General features: G+C 31.5%; 1 protein-coding gene across 4 annotated transcripts; it reads right to left on the reverse strand.

Moving 5' to 3' along the window:
* Window positions 1-2,757: 2,757 nt before the first annotated feature.
* LOC143254064 (uncharacterized) lies at window positions 2,758-21,174 on the reverse strand. Of its 4 annotated transcripts, XM_076508810.1 has the most exons (6): window positions 16,657-16,914; window positions 14,187-14,348; window positions 13,041-13,076; window positions 9,252-9,353; window positions 8,213-8,224; window positions 6,027-6,875 (listed from the first exon to the last, which is right to left on the reverse strand). In XM_076508810.1, exons 1-6 carry the CDS (start codon window positions 16,816-16,818, stop codon window positions 6,849-6,851), a joined length of 501 nt encoding a protein of 166 aa, XP_076364925.1. In that variant the 5' UTR covers window positions 16,819-16,914; the 3' UTR covers window positions 6,027-6,848. The 4 variants fall into 4 exon arrangements, with proteins under 4 accessions (XP_076364926.1, XP_076364923.1, XP_076364924.1 ...); XM_076508811.1 differs by lacking the exons at window positions 6,027-6,875; window positions 8,213-8,224; window positions 16,657-16,914 and adding exons at window positions 2,758-3,206; window positions 21,065-21,174; XM_076508808.1 differs by lacking the exons at window positions 6,027-6,875; window positions 8,213-8,224 and adding an exon at window positions 2,758-3,206.
* Window positions 21,175-22,473: the final 1,299 nt, after the last annotated feature.

Below are 22,473 nucleotides of genomic sequence, written 5' to 3' on the forward strand. Positions count from 1 at the left end.
ATTAAACCAGATGTTTAACAAGCAACTCAAATCTGTTCTATCATTAAGGGTTAATATATTTGTATTTGAGACTTGTTAAAACTTCAATGAACCTTAACCTCGTACATAAAAATCAAATAATAATACCGGCTTCAACAGAACATAAAACTTTAATAATGACAATGCTATATTTTTACATACTGATCTCTCCCAACTTCCTAGATTAAAGGGCCACCATTTTCATTTATAAAAAAAGTACTAGAAACAACTTAATACAGAAAAAATAATAATGTTAAGTTTTCATTAGTTATGTCTTCAAAATTATGACACATTTAAATTTTATCCAAATAATTTGTACAGAAGTTTAAACTGGTTATATTTAAAAAGCTGACAAACATGCTCATTGTTTACAAAGTAAATTTAATTTTAAAAGTTATATCTGTAATTGTTGTTTAAAGATTAGTTCTTCATTTAAGAAACAAGTTGTCCACATTAGTAATGTCACTTTTAAAAACCAGAGAAACCAAACAATGTGTTGAATTACAAGGTTCAGTTCATCACATAAGTTAAAAATGTTTATGAAGACAAATATGATACTTCAAAACAATCACTGCAAGTGGTCATTTGTATCAAGATAATTTGACAGTGACATGCTAGTGGCTAACAAGCTTGTCCTTGTTTAATACATTGACAAATACAAGATCACAAAACATTACAAATAAGGTTGGGTGGCTCATATTTTAAACTAATTACATTTTCATTAAATATTTGAAAGATGCATTACTCTTAATGTGTATTTCCACAACACTGAAATATAAACATTTTACATCTGTCACATTAAAAATTTAACTAGACCTAAGCCTTACTTTCAACAAAACAGGTTCATTTTGTTAAAAGTACCCATAGGTTAGAATGTTAATATATCTACTTTTATTGCTTTTAATTTTCTGTTATTTTAATTTTATTAAAGACATGAACTTGCATTATTAGTATAGTATATGATTTAGATTAACCTAAAATCATCTGAGCTGGCTGGACCTTTGCGAGATATTACTGTATTTGTGGTCTAAAATTACTGGCAAGGTATTGGTCTGAAGAAAAACGTATTCTACTCTTTCTAAGCAAGAATACAGTACATTCTAATAGCTGTACTCATTACAACATCAGTTTTAGTTTTAATTACGTTCACAGTAAAATGTATGCTCTTTCAAGAATTAATCTTCAAACAGCCACAGCTATAAAACCTACAGTACACAAACGCTTCATCGTAATCTTCAAACAGCCACAGCTATAAAACCTACAGTACACAAACGCTTCATGCAATCTTCAAACAGCCACAGCTATAAAACCTACAGTACACAAACGCTTCATGTAATCTTCAAACAGCCACAGCTATAAAAACTTACAGTACACAAACGCTTCATGAATCTTCAAACAGCCACAGCTATAAAACTTACAGTACACAAACGCTTCACGTAATCTTCAAACAGCCACAGCTATAAAAACCTACAGTACACAAACGCTTCACGTAATCTTCAAACAGCCACAGCTATAAAAACCTACAGTACACAAACGCTTCACATTTGTGACTAAACTAGATATGCTGCAAGTTCAGCCGCAGCCATAGAAACCGATAGTAACAAATACTTCACAATTGTATGTTTTATGTCTAAAATAGATTTGTCCCAAATAATAAATAAACTCAGTTAAAGGAAAAACAACTCTTCATACTTACTTGCTTATTGATGAAATAAGTCAAACAAATTCCACAGGAAGAAGTCATAACAGAAACAACAACAAAAATACAGTAAATTACACATGGAACAATAATGACAAGAATGTAACCACAAGTGAATGGTTAGAATGATATTTCAACAACTTTAATACAAAACATTTAATATTTAGCAGAATGATGTAGGTAATGCATAGAAGTGTTTTATATATATAGTGTACAAATAAAGAGATAAATATGTTTTAGTTATAATAATACAATTATCTTTTAATTATATAAAAACTACATCAGTAGTGAAATACAATGTTTTTAGGTGAAATACAGATAAAATCTATATTAGATATTTAATCTAACTAGTTTTGATGACACAATTACCATTATTAGGGTTACCTAAAACTAGTTGACTGAAAGTCCTAACAAAGAACTAACTTTTCATTGTGCTAAAAAAATTTCACTTTTCTTTTTACTTTGACTATAGCAGTAGAAAGACTGGGTAGAAGTTAACATGATGACTATTTTAACCCATTAACAACACCCGTTCGTAATTTGAACAGAATTTTTGTAAGCCCTACTCAGTGTATGATACCCTCTCATCTAACTGCCAGAGGTAGACTGTATCCTATACAGCAAATCAGAAGTCAGTAGGTTAATCACATGGAAAGCTAAAAGTAGTTCCCTTGTTGATAAACAGAGGGCAGTTTGATAAGTACATGCGATATATGTTACTATTGCTTCATTTCTTGTTCAGCACTGAAGACCTGAATACTCATGAAGAAAAACTGCTCTTAAATTAAACATATATTCATATTGAATTCTGTAAAACATGCTGTAAAAGAGTCATAAAAATGAAAACTAAATTAGAGCAACATCAGTAAAAAATGTAATAAACCTTCTGTTGTTTACAGTTTACAAAAATAAAACAAATACAATTCATGATTAACTTACGGAATGACATATCTATAAGGTTGGTTGATCTCTCAAAATATAAAACCAAAATCAAAGACTGTTTTATATCTCTATCAATTATTTATATTATTACAGTAAACATGTGTGTGTGTGTGTGTGTGTGTGTGTGTGTGTGTGTGTGTGTGTGTGTGTGTGTGTGTGAGGTAAGGCATAGCATTTACTCTTTTTATCTTTATATATCATTACTATAACCATAGAAAAGAATTACGAACATGTTAAAATAATAACAATAAAACTCTTTTATGAGCCAGTATTTCTCAATATTTCATGAACAGATATTTTCTAACACAACATTATTATTACTAGAAATGGTAAGAACTATTAATCTTTAATAAAACTGGAAAAACTTCCATTATTTAGCTACAAAGTTCATTTACAGATACAATTAGTTGATCCATAAAACAGGAATTTGCCTGCAGAAGTACTAATCGTAAGTTACCGTGCGAGTGTTTGCATCGACTTTATGTACACCAACTATCAACTTGATAACATCAGTGTTCCCATGTTTAGCAGCCCAGTGTAGAGAGTTCTGGAGACGAAATGTTATGAACTTGTAGACAATGCATCATATGTTTATATCAAAATAATAATATCTACCAACACTGCCAGTTAAACCTCAAGCTGCCTCCACCTCATTCTTGTCACTTAACCTAACATATTGTACCAGCAAAATTACTTTTGGTTCTCATAAGAAACACTGTCACATATACAACACACAATTCAATTGTAAGTATTGATTGTAATGGGCCAGTTAACAAACACATGACCCATCATAAGAAACACTGTCACATATACAACACACAATTCAATTGTAAGTATTGATTGTAATGGGCCAGTTAACAAACACATGACCCATCATAAGAAACACTGTCACATATACAACACACAATTCAATTGTAAGCATTGATTGTAATGGGCCAGTTAACAAACACATGACCCATCATAAGAAATGCTGTCACACATACATCACATAATTCAGTTAGAATCACTGATTGTAACGGTGCACATTGATACATGCATAAAAACACTATTCCTCAAGAAACTAAGAGAAATGTCACAAAATTCAGTTACACACACTGGTTGTAATGGTGCACATTAATAGACATATAACCTATCACCACTGTGAACCAATAAATGCACTAATGCCTGTTAACTGAATCTGGACACTAACACAATTATTACTTTTAATAAAAATTAAATGCACTAATGCCTGTTAACTGAATCTGGACACTAGCAAAATTATTACTTTTAATAAAAATTAAATGCACTAATGCCTGTTAACTGAATCTGGACACTAACAAAATTATTACTTTTAATAAAAATTAAATGCACTAATGCCTGTTAACTGAATCTGGACACTAACAAAATTATTACTTTTAATAAAAATTAAATGCACTAATGCCTGTTAACTGAATCTGGACACTAACAAAATTATTACTTTTAATAAAAATTAAATGCACTAATGCCTGTTAACTGAATCTGGACACTAACAAAATTATTACTTTTAATAAAAATTAAATGCACTAATGCCTGTTAACTGAATCTGGACACTAGCAAAATTATTACTTTTAATAAAAATTAAATGCACTAATGCCTGTTAACTGAATCTGGACACTAGCAAAATTATTACTTTTAATAAAAATTAAATGCACTAATGTCTGTTAACTGAATCTGGACACTAGCAAAATTATTACTTTTAATAAAAATTAAATGCACTAATGTCTGTTAACTGAATCTGGACATTAGCAAAATTATTACTTTTAATAAAAATTAAATGCACTAATGTCTGTTAACTGAATCTGGACACTAGCAAAATTATTACTTTTAATAAAAATTAAATGCACTAATGCCTGTTAACTGAATCTGGACAATAGCAAAATTATTACTTTTAATAAAAATTAAATGCACTAATGCCTGTTAACTGAATCTGGACACTAACAAAATTATTACTTTTAATAAAAATTAAATGCACTAATGCCTGTTAACTGAATCTGGACACTAGCAAAATTATTACTTTTAATAAAAATTAAATGCACTAATGTCTGTTAACTGAATCTGGACACTAGCAAAATTATTACTTTTAATAAAAATTAAATGCACTAATGTCTGTTAACTGAATCTGGACACTAACAAAATTATTACTTTTAATAAAAATTAAATGCACTAATGCCTGTTAACTGAATCTGGACACTAGCAAAATTATTACTTTTAATAAAAATTAAATGCACTAATGCCTGTTAACTGAATCTGGACATTAGCAAAATTATTACTTTTAATAAAAATTAAATGCACTAATGTCTGTTAACTGAATCTGGACACTAGCAAAATTATTACTTTTAATAAAAATTAAATGCACTAATGCCTGTTAACTGAATCTGGACAATAGCAAAATTATTACTTTTAATAAAAATTAAATGCACTAATGCCTGTTAACTGAATCTGGACACTAACAAAATTATTACTCTTAATTAAAAATTAAATGCACTAATGCCTGTTAACTGAATCTGGACACTAGCAAAATTATTACTTTTAATAAAAATTAAATGCACTAATGTCTGTTAACTGAATCTGGACACTAGCAAAATTATTACTTTTAATAAAAATTAAATGCACTAATGTCTGTTAACTGAATCTGGACACTAACAAAATTATTACTTTTAATAAAAATTAAATGCACTAATGCCTGTTAACTGAATCTGGACACTAACAAAATTATTACTTTTAATAAAAATTAAATGCACTAATGCCTGTTAACTGAATCTGGACACTAACAAAATTATTACTTTTAATAAAAATTAAATGCACTAATTCCTGTTAACTGAATCTGGACACTAACAAAATTATTACTTTTAATAAAAATTAAAAAAAAAATTTACAACTATCACAAACAGCTTTAAGTTTTATAATATTAATTACACTAAGTTTTTTCTTATCTTACACTTGGAAACAGAAGATAAACTGTATGCATACATACCACAACAAATGTTTCATGAGATAAGAAAAAAAAGAGATTGAGTTGAAATTTCTTGGAATAAAATTTATCATCAAATTATACAGGGATCAATTGTGAAAATTAGTACTTTAGTCATCTATTGTTCTGTACAGTGACCGATAGTACCTTAATTAGCTATCACTTTAATTTCTAAACACCAACCAACCACTTCTGGTGTTACAGAAACATTTCAGTATATGGTTACATTATTATAACTGGAGATCAGTTTATTTCAGTGCTCCAACTAGTACACATTTACCTGGGTTAACTCTCACCCATTATAAAACACTAGTAACCAGTGAGAAAACTATACTTACAAACTGTCATGTAAAATCCCACAAAATCACAGGTCGGATCAGATGACGACAAACAACACCCAATGAATAGTAACAAACACCAGAACATAAAAAAAGTAAAAAAGAAAGGACATAAAACTGGAAAATTATGAATGAAGTTACTAAAAAAAATAACATGTAGCAGTGTACACAGTTTACCTTTATAAATAAGAACCTATTCTCACGTCAATATTATTGCTTTTTAATAACTATACGTATAATAATAACAACTATACATATGACAAAGTTTGTTCATACTCAGATTCTTATTCCATTATGCATTTGTTCCAGATCACTGGTTATTTCACTTGAGTATATGTAGATAAAGAGGTTTCTGTTTTCTTTATGAAACCTCATTACTGAAAGTAGTACATACATCAGCTTAAATTGATCAGTTGTGTAATCTCGTATTTTTTCAGATGAGAGAAAGTGTTGAAGGCTGTGTGTGACTGGATGCATGTTAATGAATACAGATAACAAAGATTACAAACCAAAAAATTAAAACAGTTCCAGTAGTCATGCACACTTTCAAACCAGCTAGTAAACTTCATGAGAATTTGAACAGACCTTACATAAACTATATGAATTTTGCACAAGTATTACTTTACACAGTATATCCAGATGTTGATAATTTATTGTGACTAAACAGTGGGGAACTCCTACACAAAGATTTCAAAATGGACAAATAAACTTATGTTCTTCTTTCTGTTCTATATAACACGTGTTGTAAGAACATGAATACAACAGAACAGCATGTAGAGATTATTTTCTCATTCAACTAATAACCAAAGATTTGACCAACTTTAATTATTTCATTTAATTACTTGGTTAACCTGTACACATATTAAGAGAGAATGGTCACACTTACCCCCTGATTGAGAATGTCAGTTCAAAAGGTTCAAGCATGAAAAAGATAAAACTAGAGTTAGAATTTGATCACAATTTAACTTGACTTACAAAAAGTTAAAATTTTATCTAGTTCTCTGCAAGATTTCACTTGCTTTCTTACATCTTACAGAAGCACCATTTTAAACTATCTAATATATTATTAGAACATACTATCAGAAGTTTGAACAGGTCTTGTCATCACACATGTATGAGAAATACAGTTGTTTTTAATTAGTGAAATTACACCTGTCAAGAACAGATGTTTCCTCAGGCGTAAGCCAGTGGCTCCAAAGAATGTATGTGTTTCACCTGGGATAATTTTAGAACCAAAATATTGTTCTTTCACAAACCCTAAACTTAACACGCTTTCTAGATTGAAGAAATCAAGAAATTCTAAAAGGAAAAAAATCCTTACATTTTTTATTGTATTAACAACTTAGGTTTAAATATTCTTGCATAAAGTTTACACTTTTTGAGAGAATTCTTTACATAAATAATAAAAACATTTTTTTCCAAAGTACTGTAGGTAATTCATCAAAAATTTTAAATTAACTTTTCTTATGGCAGGTTTTCTATCAAAGACATACACAACCCTTACATACAATATTAAGTTCAATATATACTTAATTCCAACATTGTAATACACTTTACACAAGAAATAAAACATTTTCTAAGTACAATATATACTTAATTCCAACATTGTAATACACTTGACACAGGAAATAAAACATTTTCTAAGTACAATATATACTTAATTCCAACCTTGTAATACACTTGACACAGGAAATAAAACATTTTCTAAATAACAGATTTTAAAAAGTACATGGATATAAACTTAATAAAATTAACAAACCATAATGAGCTACAATGCTCCTTATTCTACGATATCCAGCTTTAACGTATTTAACTATTAGATGTGAACTAACAATGATACATTCTTTTAAGAGCAATGGTTTCGTTTATATTAAGTTTTTATAACAAGCTGAGAACAAACAACACTTAGGATTCCAGTTAAAAAAACACAACACTAAATGAAAACTAAAAATAACTTGAAGTTCATAATCAGACACAAGCTGTGAATACACACATGCAAGATAATGCACTTTTTTTTTTTTAAAGCTGAAGACAGAATTACACCTTCTGAAACTTTCGGTAAACATGTTGCTAATCGTGATTATTGTACTCATGACCAAAATAGCTTGGTTACATTTAACAGCTGTGAACATTATTTAATTATCAACTGTTGATATTAATCTACGAGACACATTCATGTGAAGATTTAAAGTTTTTAATAGAAAAACATGAAAATGGTATACTTACAGTAATGAAGTCCTAGCAGAGAAAGTGTAGATTGTCATGTAAAAAACAAACAATATTAACTTAAAGATATACACACACACGTACATACATACACAATTTATTAAGACATTGAAAGACTTTATAGAAAAAACAAAACTATGTAAACCTCACACATTAACATGCATGCTGTGCCATCAGATGTTGGATATTTGGTTAAACCTGTAGTATATGTACCCCCATAGGGGTACTCAAGAACCTCTGAAAAACATTAAAAATAGTTTGAAAATTATATTCTTAATGTCAGTTAATGTATTCTACCAGCTAACACTCAATGTTTATGTATTGTTGACTCACACTTGTTATTAATATAAACTACTTTATATATATATATATACATACACACACGCACAAAGTTTGCATATGGTCTATGCCAATGACTCAAAGATGTGATTGAGTTAGAAAACTTGGTTAAACTGAATATAACAATTTGGGTTAGGAAAAAGAACAGTTTTTCTTCACCATTCTCCATAACAGATGTCTAAATGTTCCACCAGTATCTGATTGAAGATTGCTCTGGTAACACTGATAATGCAATCAAAAGCTGTATTAATTTACAATCTCTCAATGTTTGTCATTTAGATATAGATTATTTGTAACCCTAAACAATCATCAGCCAGGCATGCTAATATTCATTAAAAGCAGACAATATGCACGACAGTAAGTAGCATCCCTCTGCATCAAATGAACAGCAACATCATCTATAAAGATCTACTGGGTTTGGAAACTTGGCTCATTATTGTAAGAACAATTAAAGCTATACGTTCCTATCGACACATCTTTGAGTGAAGTAGACCACAATTTTTTTTTTCTTCCAAAATATTAATTATGGATTGAAGAGAAAGAAGTAATTAATTGTAATATTATTGAAACTTGTATCACATTTTAACATAAAATTGAGTAGCTTGTATGCAAGAACTATGAGAAGAATTAGATGTTGAATATTTTTAGAATGTTCTTAGCTGATGCACTATTCCTTAGGGCAAACAACTATTCCACTAACCTTGAAGGAGGCAAGCTTGGGTTCTTCTTTTAGAAGCCGTAACAATGAATGATAATCCGCCCGAGACGCTTTTAGTACCCACTGTCTTTGTCTTGCAGTAAACTGGTATTTATAATCACCATTGTAAGATTTATGTAATTTATTTTTTTAAATAAGACTATGTAACATAATTCAGTATAATAATTTTAACCAAATACATTAAGTACCAAGGTAAAGTACCAATGATAAAAGCAATTACCTCTAAATTTACCATTTTTTAGAAAGTTACCTGTTAATAAGAAATCACACAAGATTATTTAAAAAGAGACATCTTTGTCTGCTCTCCAACTCTATGATTTCTTTACCATTGAATACAAACCTCTTATTCATACCAATACACAAGTTTTAAAATCTTGCCAGTTTATCTATGCAACAGATACTGTCCTTATCTACACAATCTCCGTTCTTTGGTGGAAACAATGCCTACCATCCCTGAACTTGTATTAATGTTTAAGGGTTCGTGTTAGCATTGTCAAGTAGGTGTGTACCTTCATATGATCAGTTTCTTTGTTTGAAGCTTTAGATTTTCTTGAGAACATTCTACAGACTTCAGCTACAGTTTTAACGTATTCTTTACAGTTTAAAATAATCCAATGGAGTTCATATATTTCATAATCTACCAGCTTTGAGAATAAACAATACGGATTTCGATTTTACTCTTTCAACACTCCAGAATATTTTATCAGTAAGTGTATAACTTTAATACAATTATGAGAAAAAAAAAACGTTAATAATTCCTGATTTAATTTTTAGATAAAACCCCACAAAAGATACAAAATTGCTTTCAAAACCCCAGCAAACAAGTCAGTTAAGCCTATTTTGAAAGACAATGTTCCCCTAACTAGACTATCTAAATATACATTAAAGAAAGATCAAACCTCTTGTTTCAAAATATTTTGGGTTGAGAATTATTCACAAACATATGACATGGGACGTAAGAATATAATTTGAAACTGGTATTGCGTGTCTGATGAACCACAATTAAATATTGTGTTTTCCATCTCAAAATCAACAAAATATTCAAGAAAGTCTCTTTCAACCAAGAACTTCCAAACAAATATTTCTATAAATAAATTATTGTAAGTTGTGTTTTCTATACCACTTATCTAAATAAACGTTAAAGTTTTATAGGCTATCTTCTTCTCGTCGATCCAGCTCCTGTTAACAGTTTCATAAATTTAAAACACAAACTAGAGGATAACCGATTACAATTTTGTGGTAAAAAGTTTTTATTTTTAAAGTGTAAAAGATCTATTTAGAACTGTAGTTATTGGGTGAAAAAGTTAAGACATTAATGGGACTGAATATTTTTGACAAAGTTTTAGAAATAACAAAACCTGTGACCTGGCTAATGAAATTTTCAAATTTACCAATTTTCCATAACATTCCAGGTAGATTCAGTGCTGAGTAGCTGATAAAGAATTTTCTAGAATGTTGTAGAACTTATGAGAATTTTCAAGAACCTTTCAGAATTTTCTAGAACTTTCCATAGTAATATATATACAGGGGCTCACCACTCACCACTTCAGTTTAGTTCTAGCTGCCTAAGTGAACACATAGACTTATCTGATTTTATCATAGATGGCATCAAGAAGCTGCAAGCATTCTCCAGATGCATTCTGCTCTGTACGTGATTAATTTATTAAGACAAGAGGTAAAAAGTACTCTCCGACAACATCTGCTAAAATGTGTGAAGCCTATAAGGTATATTTCGGCATGCCTGTCGTGGATCAAGACAAACCCTGGGTATTTTACCTGTAAGCACTGCAGAAAATCTCTAGAAGGTAAGACTGACAATTTTTGCTTGCTTGAATGCTAAGATTTTATATTATATAAATTTTAGACCTTTTAAAATTTAAATATATATTTTTTTTAATTTTCAAATAGTATAGAAAAAATATCACAAATAAAATATTTTGCACGAACGTCTTACACATTAGTTGTGGATGAAATAAATCTATTCTTCATAATAATTTTATTTTGCTCTTTTGCAGGATGGTACAAAAGGGAAAAAGAGAGCCATGAAGTTCACTATTCCAAGAATTTGGCATGAACCCATTGACCACTCAAGCAGTTGCTACTTCTGCAAGGTGGACCTTTCCAAACATGGGGCTGGCAAGACTGCATCTGCTATCATGTATCTGGACCTTCCATCATCCATCACCCCAGTGCAACACTGCCCTGAGTTCCCTGTGCCTACTCTGTTAGAGAGAAATCAGCCATCCTCAGAACAGAATAGCAAATCAGAAGAGGAGGTAGATGTTAAAGATCCAGATTACAATTTCAGAGATGCAGCTGGTGAGAGAAACTCGTACTACCCCAACTAAAGAGATCTCAATGACTTGATCAGATACCTTGGTCTAACAAAGTCGAATGCTGAGCTTTTGACATCTAGGCTCAACAAACTGGGATTTGTTAGATGAAAATGTGCAAGTTGCAAGTCAGAGGAAGCATCACCAACATTTTTCAAGCCTCTTTACTCATCAAGGCACCTCCTCATTGATAGTTCATACAGAAGCCTCAAAGCTGTGCTGCTTCATAACAGAAACAAGTATCCGTCTCTTCCCCTGGCTCATTCATTGGACCTCAAAGAGGAATACAACAGTGTCAAGATCTTGCTAGAAGCCTTGAAGTATGATGAGTATGGCTGGGAGGTTATCGGAGACTTCAAAATGTTGGCATTCCTGATGGGTCTCCAAGGAGGCTTTACCAAGTTTCCCTGTTACCTTTGCCTTTGAAATAGCAGGGACACTGCAGCGCACTACAACAGTAAGCACTGGCCACAACAGACTGAGTTCACTGTGGGAAGGCACAGTGTCAAGTGTAAACCACTAGTGGACCTCCAGAAGGTGGTATTCCCACCATTGCACATAAAATTAGGTCTTATGAAACAGTTTGTCAAAGCTCTTGATAAGGAGTCTGCAGTCTTCAAGTACCTTCCCTAAGCTGTCTAAGGCAGAGGTCAAAACTGGTGTCTTTGTTGGATCACAAATAAAAAAGATCCTGGAGTGCACAGATTCCTCAAGAAGCTCAGTAGGAAGGAAAAAAAGCTTGGGGCAGCTTTGTTGCAGTAGTTTGGAGCTTCTTGGGTAATCACAAGGCCAAAAATTATGTGGAACTGGTTGAGGGTCTAGTGAAGAACTATGGCAAAATGGGCTGCAAGATGCCCCTGAAAGTCCATATCCTTGAAGCTCATCTTAATAAATTCAAGAACATGGGAGCATACTCAGAGAAGCAAGGTGAGCATTTCAACTAAGATATACTGGACTCTGAATGCCACTACCATGGAGCGTATAACATAAACACAATGGGAGACTATATTTGGGAGCTGATACATGAAAGTTATTTACATTACAGTCACAAATCTTGAAAAACTACTCACTTCTAAACATTTTTGTATAACTTTAATATAAATAAGTTTAAATCTTGATTCATATGTTGTTATATTCAGAGCTTATGTAAATGAAAATGAGCAAATTTGCCCGTTTTTTACATAGAAAATAGGTTAATTTCTAAATTTCATTATCCAGGTCATAAAAGTAAAGTTTGAAGGGAATAATGGCCATTTTCTGTACTTTTACAACATAAGCAATTAAGAAATAACACATACTATCCAGGAACAAATTTGTGTTACATACTATTATACATACAACAGTATTGTCGTGAGTACATCAGAGGCTTCACTAATATTGTAAGCAATAGCATAACTAATATGAAAGAATAAAACATTATAGAATTATGTTTACTTACTGTATTAACCAAGAAGTAACTGTAATCATCAGAGCCCTTTAAATATAAAATATACACATTGTTATATTTCAATTTATAGCATAACATTTATAAATCTCTTATTAATTTATTAATATTCAAGTAAATAAATCATAAAATGTCTTAAAGGAAATGTAAAATAAAACACCGAGTGACTATTAAACTGGGACTCTCTGTCAGATAGTTTTAACTTTTTGTGTCGCATTCACATGAAACTCTAAACATCATTGACCACTGACAAGTCATCACACCTACCCTCTCAAGTATTCAGTGTTCCTGTGCAACAGACTATCTTGTAAGATACTGAGAAATCTCTCTAAATTTAGGATTAAACTTACAGCAGAAATATGTTACAGAGAAGAGATATTTATCTCTGTACTGGTTTTTATCAGGAGTTGTACAGTTTTGAAGAGAAATAAGGCAATGTTATTGTCAAGTGAAATGTTAGATGAAGTTCTGTACAGAGACACAAATTCAGTAGTGGAATCTACACGTGTTATAAATCATTAGACAATCAAATTTTTGGCCATTATGTAAAGCAATAAAGAATATAAGAACATGACAAGATAAATATCAGTTTTAAAGTCCATCAGATTTACAAATAAGCATAGAGAATTTAAAATTAGGTTTATTTATATTATTCTGATATTAGGAGTGTCAAGATGTTAAAAACTGTTATAAATGGAATTGATAAAAAATGATTAGGTTGGAAATTCCAGTTTATAAGTTATTTCACAGTGGTGAACGTTTTAACAGTGGATAAGGTAAGGGTAGCTTTTGATTCTTTTGTGCAGTATAGTGATGACAATAAAACAAAAAGGCTTAGTTGTAAGATCTGAAAAAGACAGTCTAAGATTTATTTTTCTAACAGTCACTGGCTTAAGGAATAAAATCACACTGGCAGCAGCAGAAGACATCATTTTACTAGCATTATGTGCTACGATGTATGTTAGAATTAAATCTTAAAAAACTAGATGGTCCCTTAAATTGTAGTCCATGTGCTAGGATGTATGTTAGGGTTGAAACACAACATATGATGTATGTTAGGGTTGAAACACAATATATGATGTATGTTAGGGTTGAAACACAATATATAGTTTTAGCTACTTGTAAACATTACACCCCTACACTGCTTTTTCTTCTGTTTTCTGCTGCAACTGACCCTGGAAATGAAAAGGTCCTGCAGGTAAGGTCAGATTCCACAGCAAGCTTATTTAACTTCTGAGCACGTTCCTTCACACTTCCTGGTCTCACACTCAGTTCTTTGAAGTCTCTTTGTTTAGGATTTTCCTTAACAGAAAAATTCATTTTTGTTTTCAGTCAGGTTATCTTCTACATTTTGTTTGTCATACAAGAAAGTTATAAACAAACACTGAAATGTGTTTACTCAAAAATTTGTCATTCATTAAGTATTCTTAAAAAAGTACAGAATGCAATATGTTAGCTCACTCTAGCAATGAAACACACACCTTTACATAAACAGTAGCAAGTATTCTCTCCAGTTACTACAGGTAGATGACAAGAAATGGAACCCAGTTACATTTAAAACATCCAATTTATTTCAGTGAAAAGTTTCAAAATGTTCACCTTATTAATGTAGATTTGAAACATAAGTGATGCACTTTAGTTTGTTTAATGGCTCACCTTGTTTTTACAATTTTTAACATGTTAGTTACTGCGACATATAGCTAACAAGTGGGCTAGATGATCTAACTACTTATTTTGTTGTGGAAAGTACAGAAATGAAACAATTCATTAACCTTTTTCCACTGGTTGTATCATTCTCAAGAAAACATACAGTATACAATATGCTCTGAAACACCGAGTCTGAGAAATGAACCGGTACAGGTGTGGCAGGAATTACTTATGACATATGTGTACCAGGTTTCCATTTCTGAACTTAAAATTCCTGTTTCTTTCAGCTTGTGGCCTGGTTAACCAATTGAGAAAAAAGATACTGTAGGAGGGTACATTTATCTGTTCTAAATGTGAGCTACTAGCTTTGTGCTGCAGCCATCTTGGAGTTGAATAAAGGTTTGAAATGTACCTAATTATTAAGTTAAAGAACCTTAATAGATTACAAAGATGTGACCTATTCTCTTGTGAAGTCTTCAACTTTAAAGAACTTTTCTTACATGTTCTGAACAATGGGTCACAGTTATAAATAGTAAAGTTAATAAACACAATGAGAGATCCTTGAATGTTATACAAGGTTATTTTGATCTCTCACTTAGCTTCTTACATCAATGGAAATAAAATCTAGCAAGAGAACCCCGATATACAAATATGATTTTTATTTTCACAAACCCCAATTTTCCCTGAAATCATTTACTGTCTAACAAGAAACACTGTCAATCTCTACTGTTGGTTCACAGCATTACCTGAACATCTACCAGCAATTTGTTTAGAAAAGTTCAAACATTATTCAAGTACAGTTATGGCTTCTATTAAAACCTCTTAAACAGTACAACCAAGATCCAAGTTTAAACATACAGTCGTAAACCATACCAAAACATTCTGCATTACCATAAACCCACTCTGGGTTTTGCTATGTTGAAATAAACCTATTCTGAAAGTTTTTATATTGCCATAAACACAATCTGCAACTTGCTATGAATCAGTTCTAACTTACTGCATAATGGACCACAAACACTAATATTTAGTTCAAAATTACATTTATGTCTGTGTTACATAATGTTGTAATTACAAACTACAAAAAAATTAATTTTTCAAGCAGCTTATGATACTTTTAAATGCATGATAGATTATCTAGTTGTATACAACCATGTCTATAGAGTTTCATGTAAAAAATGAATAATCTGTTATTGTTATCAAGGTACAAATAAGAACAGAAAACCAATAAAAAATTTAACTTTCTGTATTATGAATCACAAACTTATCAGAACCAACATCAACTTCACAGCAGACCCAATCTAATGTAAATATACAATTAGGAAGAATAAACCACAATCACCTAGCCTAAAATTCAAATGCACTTTCAATGTGCTGAAACTGGTTTAAGTTCTTCCTGATAAAGGTTAACAGTTTTAAAACACAGAAAAAACATCACCAATCTCCACCTCCAACAGGGACAAAATCAGATACTTAGAATAATACACTTTATTAACATGAAGTTGCTTATAGTATCACATTGTCAAGCTCTCCCACCATATGGAAAACACCCAGCAGCTATATTTTCAACATGTTTAACAAATTCTCTCAAACTGAAAAAGTGACAAGACTGTAACAACAATAACTGGACCCAGAAACGTTTAACGTCAGATATCCACTTGTAACATGATAATAGAAAATATTTAGGCCCACAAAAGAAATCAAAAACAGATTGTTTTCTGGAAACCAGCAAATACATAAACACAAGCCAGATGGCAACCCTACTGTTGGTTGGTTACACATCTATTTTGAAACTGTTTGTTTTCTATAGAACTATTTTTTGCATATTGATGGTATGACAGGTACACAAAATCAAACAAATATTTTGTTTTGTAAAACCAACAAATATTTTGTTTTGTAAAACCAATTTTTGTGAGCTAGTGTGCAAACCATACAACTTTCTAACGAGAAAAAACAAAAACCCTACTTGCATCAACTGTTTTTCTTGGCTGAATTGTTTGAGCCTTTCTTCAATTTCAAGTCCTCTACTTTCCCTCCGCCTGACAGAAATGCTCCGACCAGGTAAACACTTTTGTGCTTGGCCTTGGAGCAAGTTTTTACTGGAACATTCTTCAGTTGAATGAGACATACTTTAATCTGGCTTACTATCAACACACAGGAAAGAAATGTGTTGATTTAAGTTAAAAACTCTGGCACAGTTTAACAGCACAAAGTCTAACATAACATGATGCAACAGACAGACTTCCTGTTCCTTTGGTTTCCTCTGAAGCCACAACCTCACATCCTTTATGTGTATCCTGTGTTGTTGTTTTTAATAATAATAAGAGCTAGGCTTCCACTCCAGGATATAAAGAAACTAGAGAGTACACTTAGCACGTGTTGCTCAAAAAAGAGAACAATCATACATACTTTTGTGAGGTTTCCATGTGCTACAGAACATTTACCCCCTAGCATCCATTCACCTTTCACCAAGTCTAACATTCTAAAATGTTCAAAGGCACTTTAAGTTTTGATTATTACACATCTTCAACATTATACACTAAATAAGTTACATAAAGTTACCAGTTGTGATCAAGGAGTTGCTCTAATTGTTACAATCACAACGCATCATATTAAAACTGGAATTTAAGTGTCTACACAGATCTGTAAAGCTAAATAAGTACAAAGATTTATTATAAAACTCGTTTAAAATAACATTTCATCTTCATTGCCTATACTGTGGAAGAATTTTTGTTTTGGAGCACAAAAATATATTAAATATGAATGTAAAGGTACAATCAGTTTTTACTAGAAACGTATAGACCATATACATTACATATCCATTTCATGGCGGTTTTTTTTAAAGACCTATCTGAAATAATATTTAAAATGCAAAGTAAAAAAAAAACATTTAAGTCTAAAAAATAATCCCGTTTATTATTAGCCTAGAAATTATGTTACCTTCAAATTTATAACAATTAATGTATTAACCCTTTGTAAATTTCAGGATTCGACTCTGAATTTCATCCATCATCATCATAAAAGAAAAAAAAACAAGTTTTACGCATTTATTTAAACTTGTAAAACAAAAACAAATTGATTTATTAGATTTAAAAACTGGATGTTTGATACAATTACAGTATGTGTATATATCATTAAGGTTGTGTTAGCATCTTTTTAAATACAACCGTATATTTAACTAGAAACAAATGACTTACATATCGGGTTATGGCCTGAAGTTTGGCCTTACTAATGCTCTTTAAAACAAATAAATTATGCACAAATTTTAGTGCTACATTTTGACAGAACTAATTTCATTTTTAAAATATCACTAGTTTTCGAATATTAAGCATACGTAAATTGACACCCGTCAACTAGGCTGAACATACATTGTTGAATGTCTGTCGGTGTTTGGGTAAGAAAAGTTCATACCCTGGAGGGTCAGGTTCTCTATGACCTCTTCCTCCTCCCCGTACTTATGCTCCTGACGGATTGGTATTTATAATTGTAGAACTAAATATTATTTTGATCCTTTTCAGGGCAATGCCCATGTATTGTGGCTCATATATAGTGATTATTTTATTCTATCAGCAGAATGTCAAGTTTGTTGGTGGCATTTATTATTATTATTATTTAATACATATATATATATGTTATTATTTAATATATATTTTTAATTTTTTTATTTTTATATTTAAAATAAGTTAACTGGGGAGATATATTTAGGACTAGCTTCATCATGTATGAGGTACCTGTCTAGTTCGCATAGTAATTCGTTTTTCATCCAATTCTTATTAAAGTACATTATTGTAATATGTAGGAGTCTATCTGGTATGGTTGGTATGTTCGAGTATTTGTGAATGAACTGAGATGATATAGCTCTTGGAACTCTGTATGCAGTTGTGAGGAGTGTGTTTTGGATTGTTTGTAGCTGGGTTTCAATTATTTTATTGCTTACAGTTATCCATGCTGGAGCTGCATAATCTATTACACGTCTAATATGTTTTATAGATTTTTAGTATGCTATCTGTAGATGCTCCACTGCTTTCACCAGTTAGACTTCTAGCATAGTTCATTCTTCGCCAGACTTTATTTTTAATTTCGTTCACATGATTGATCCAAGTTAGTTTTGAATCATAGGTCAGACCTAAAAATTTTGCCGATGGGGCAATCTGGAGTGGTGTGCCATTCATATATAATTCTGGTTGTTTTTTGTGTTTTGTCAATTTCGTAAAGACTACGAGTTTTGTTTTTGCTGTGTTTATTTTTATTCTATATTTTTGACACTATTCACTTATTCTATTTGGTTGCGGTTGTATGTTAGTGGCTGCTATCGTGGGTGTTGCGGCACTTCACACATTGTTGCTATTAAAGCTATTCAACTATCAAATTCTCTCGTTTCAGTGTACGTTTTCTCGATGCTACCTACGCACACGTGACACCCTACGTAAAAGTCTTTACCTACACCCTAAGAAAATCTAAAAAATCATTTACAATATTGATGTGTTTTCACAGTGGCGGAGGGATATTAATAAGTCTTAAAAAGTGAAAGATTAAAAGTGGTATTTATGTACTGTTTGTTGTTTGTGCATTAAAATGTTAATAAATCTTTACCAAAGAGAGCCAAACTCTGAACGCGTTCAATTAGATTTTGCGCAAACTACTTGAAAGCGCCCCCCCCCTTCTAAACTATAAATTGATATATACAAATCGAAATAATTACAATAAACTTACGTATAAAAATGCGTCTACCATTACCAATAATTACGAACTAATGTTTTGGCCGAAATTATAACTTTGAAAGAATCATTTTATCAATTGTAGATGTGTTACAATCAGCCATATTAAGACGTAATGAATAAATATTATAAATTCCTCTTTGCATTTGATTCGGGTCACGGGTTCTAATACTCATTCTCTTACATGTACACCACTATCAAGAGGGTAGACGTTATAATGCTACTGTCAATCTTACTATTCGTTGGTAAAAAATCAGTCCAAGATTTGACAACAGTAGTAATGAGTAGCTGCCCCCTCTAAGCTCTCACAACATTGTCTGTTAGCGTAAAGAACCATTTTCTATCTGCAAGAAATTTAAAACGAACCTATTATGTTGGTGGTTGTAAAAGAGCATTGCGCCATCTATCAATACAGATATCGTTAACTTAGTCAAATATAATATACTCAATAACAACAATAATAAGGTTGAGGGATAGCAAACCCCCATTAACATGCCCCTTGTTCCAAAGTATCATTCCACAGAACGTAGTTGAAATTGATCACTCGCCTGGGAGTAGTTAGATAACAAAAACATGTTTTTTATACTTTTATATCTATCTATTTATATATATATATACATACATACAGATAGATAAAGTGAGAGAGAGAATAAATACATAATATAAAGTAAGTTTTTTACCAGAGCCCAAAATTCGGGTGATTTAGTCGGCCATAATGAATTTGAAGACTCGTAAGGAAACGAGGACACTTACAAGATAATCTTATTCGGTCAGAATTTAAAGGATTTTTTCTTATCTTCCTCGTCATCAAATGTGTATTTCTATTCTTCTTCCTAAATCCATAACTGTATCTTAGTCTCGCAAAAATTTCTTCATTTCAGTCTTCCAAATGAAGCCTCTAATTTTATGGGGGATCCATGGTCTATTTTTTAAACATCATGGGAAATCCCTGTGACGTCTGGGAATAAAAGGTTCCTGGAACATGTGAATGAAAAGATCGATCCATACGAAATGTAACGAAAATCAGCATTTCAATGGTCGGTATTAAAACAGTAATCTCAAATCATGTTATTGTGTTTATCTGCATTAATATAAGGATGAGGTACATTTCAAGTGATGTAATTAAAACCTGTTGTTTTATATTGAAGTTTTACTTTGTTTTGTTTTTGAATTTCATGCAAAGATACACGAGAGATACCTGCGATAGCTATCCGTATTTTAGCAGTGTAAAGCTAGAAGGAAGGCTGCTAGTCATCAACACCCACCGCCAACTCTTGGGCTATTCTTTTTCTAACGAATTGAGCGTAACATTATAATGATCCTACGGATAAAAGGCAGAGCATGTTTGATATAACGAAGATTCGAACCTGTGACGATTACGAGTTGAGCGTCCTAACCACTAGGCCATGCCGGCCCGAAGTCTAACCTATTAAAACACATTTACGTACATACATATTTAAAACTATTTTAAAAATTTACACGTTCTTGTAGTGGACACGTTAAATCAGACAAGAACCAGTATATAATTTTTGTGAAAGACTGTTTAGAAATTCTACGAATTTTAACAGTAAGGTAGGAATCATTTTCTTTTATCGAGTATTCATTAAATATGCTTAAATTAAAAGTGGTTCAGTAATTTTTTACAACTAAACATACCTTGAATTTTTCACACCAACTTAAGTGTTCATTATCGTAATTATTCATTTCCACACTTTCCGAGCAAATAATGCTAAGTGAATTAAAAGTACAAACCTTTCACATGTGTGTCGTATACTTGTAACGCCACCTATTTATGTAAATTGTTTCGCCTAGTAAAAAAAAAAAAAATCACGCTGAAGTTAGCTAGTACCAGTATTAATAAAATAATGTTTTCTCGAACGTTAAAATACTACAAAATTAACAAAAAATCGTAATTTTATCACAATACAAGATTTAATAAAAATTGCCATAAAACATTTTTAAGTGCTTACGTATTATACTTTTATCTCGAACGAGCCTTTGATTTATCATGTTACCTACGTTACGTATTTTCATTTCAAATAACCGTAAATTTGATTTTAGAAGTTGATAAAATGCATCAAATTTATTGTATTTGCTAACAAAATTGACACACAAATTTTCTTTTTTAACACAAATATATTTTGATGTAAGAAAATAAAACAAAACAAACGATACAGTTTTTAATAACAGTTGTTACTAATAATTATTACGAATAATGGTTCATAAACAAGAGCATTACAAACAATACTGAGTTCTATATCCGGTCTAAAACAGAATATGGCCAGGTAGTTAAGGCACTCGACTCGTAATCCAAAGGTTGCGGGTTCGAATCCCCGTCGCACCAAACATGTTCGCCCTCTTAGTCGTGGGGGCGTTATAATGTGAGGGTTAATCCTACTATTCGTTGGTAAAAGAGTAGCCCAAGAGTTCGCAGTGGGTGGTGATGACTAGCTGCCTTCCCTCTAGTCTTACACCGCTAAATTAGAGGCAGCTGGCGCAGATAGCCCTCGTGTAGCTTTGCGCGAAATTCAAAACAAAATAAACAACAGAGTATTTTATAGATTACCCAGGTCCACAAGGAGCAAATAAAATCTGAGTTGATATTGTCACATCACACTTAAGCAAGCTAGCTTGGTTGGTCTAAAACCACTTATAAGCTGATATTTTACCGATGAAGATATTTAATGTCCTCGTATAAGTAATAACATACGAAGTAATTCACTAAAGTTGAAAGGCTTGTAATGTTCGAAATCTATAAACGTTCCTGGTCAAATTCTGTAGTTTTCCGATTAATGAGAGTTAATCATAATTATAGCTTTCGAGGCCTATAGCACACTGACTGTAGCTGTGCAGTAATAATAATTCTATACCTCTCTCAACGCATCGGTCTTTATATACCAATCATGTGAAACTCTAATACATTCATCAACGTTCTCTTGAAAATGATACTGTCAGTCACTAGTATTACATACACACATAGTATATTGTTGATTCTTACGCTCAAGAACTTTCTACAAATGTCAAAAAAACAGGTGAGACTTGCGTAACACACGGTCAAGAATATA

Source organism: Tachypleus tridentatus, chromosome 6 (assembly GCF_004210375.1).
Source record: "Tachypleus tridentatus isolate NWPU-2018 chromosome 6, ASM421037v1, whole genome shotgun sequence".
NCBI classification, from domain to species: domain Eukaryota; kingdom Metazoa; phylum Arthropoda; class Merostomata; order Xiphosura; family Limulidae; genus Tachypleus; species Tachypleus tridentatus.

Coding starts and splice junctions, on each gene's coding strand:
- LOC143254064 (XM_076508808.1), bottom strand. CDS start 16,818: ATGTCTCATTCAACTGAAGAATGTTCCAGTAAAAACTTGCTCCAAGGC. Junction 9,354..13,040: donor GTTACTTCTTGGTTAATACA/GTAAGTAAACAT, acceptor TATAAATACCAG/TTTACTGCAAGACAAAGACA. Junction 3,207..9,251: donor CCAAGCTTGCCTCCTTCAAG/GTTAGTGGAATA, acceptor TTTCGTCTCCAG/AACTCTCTACACTGGGCTGC.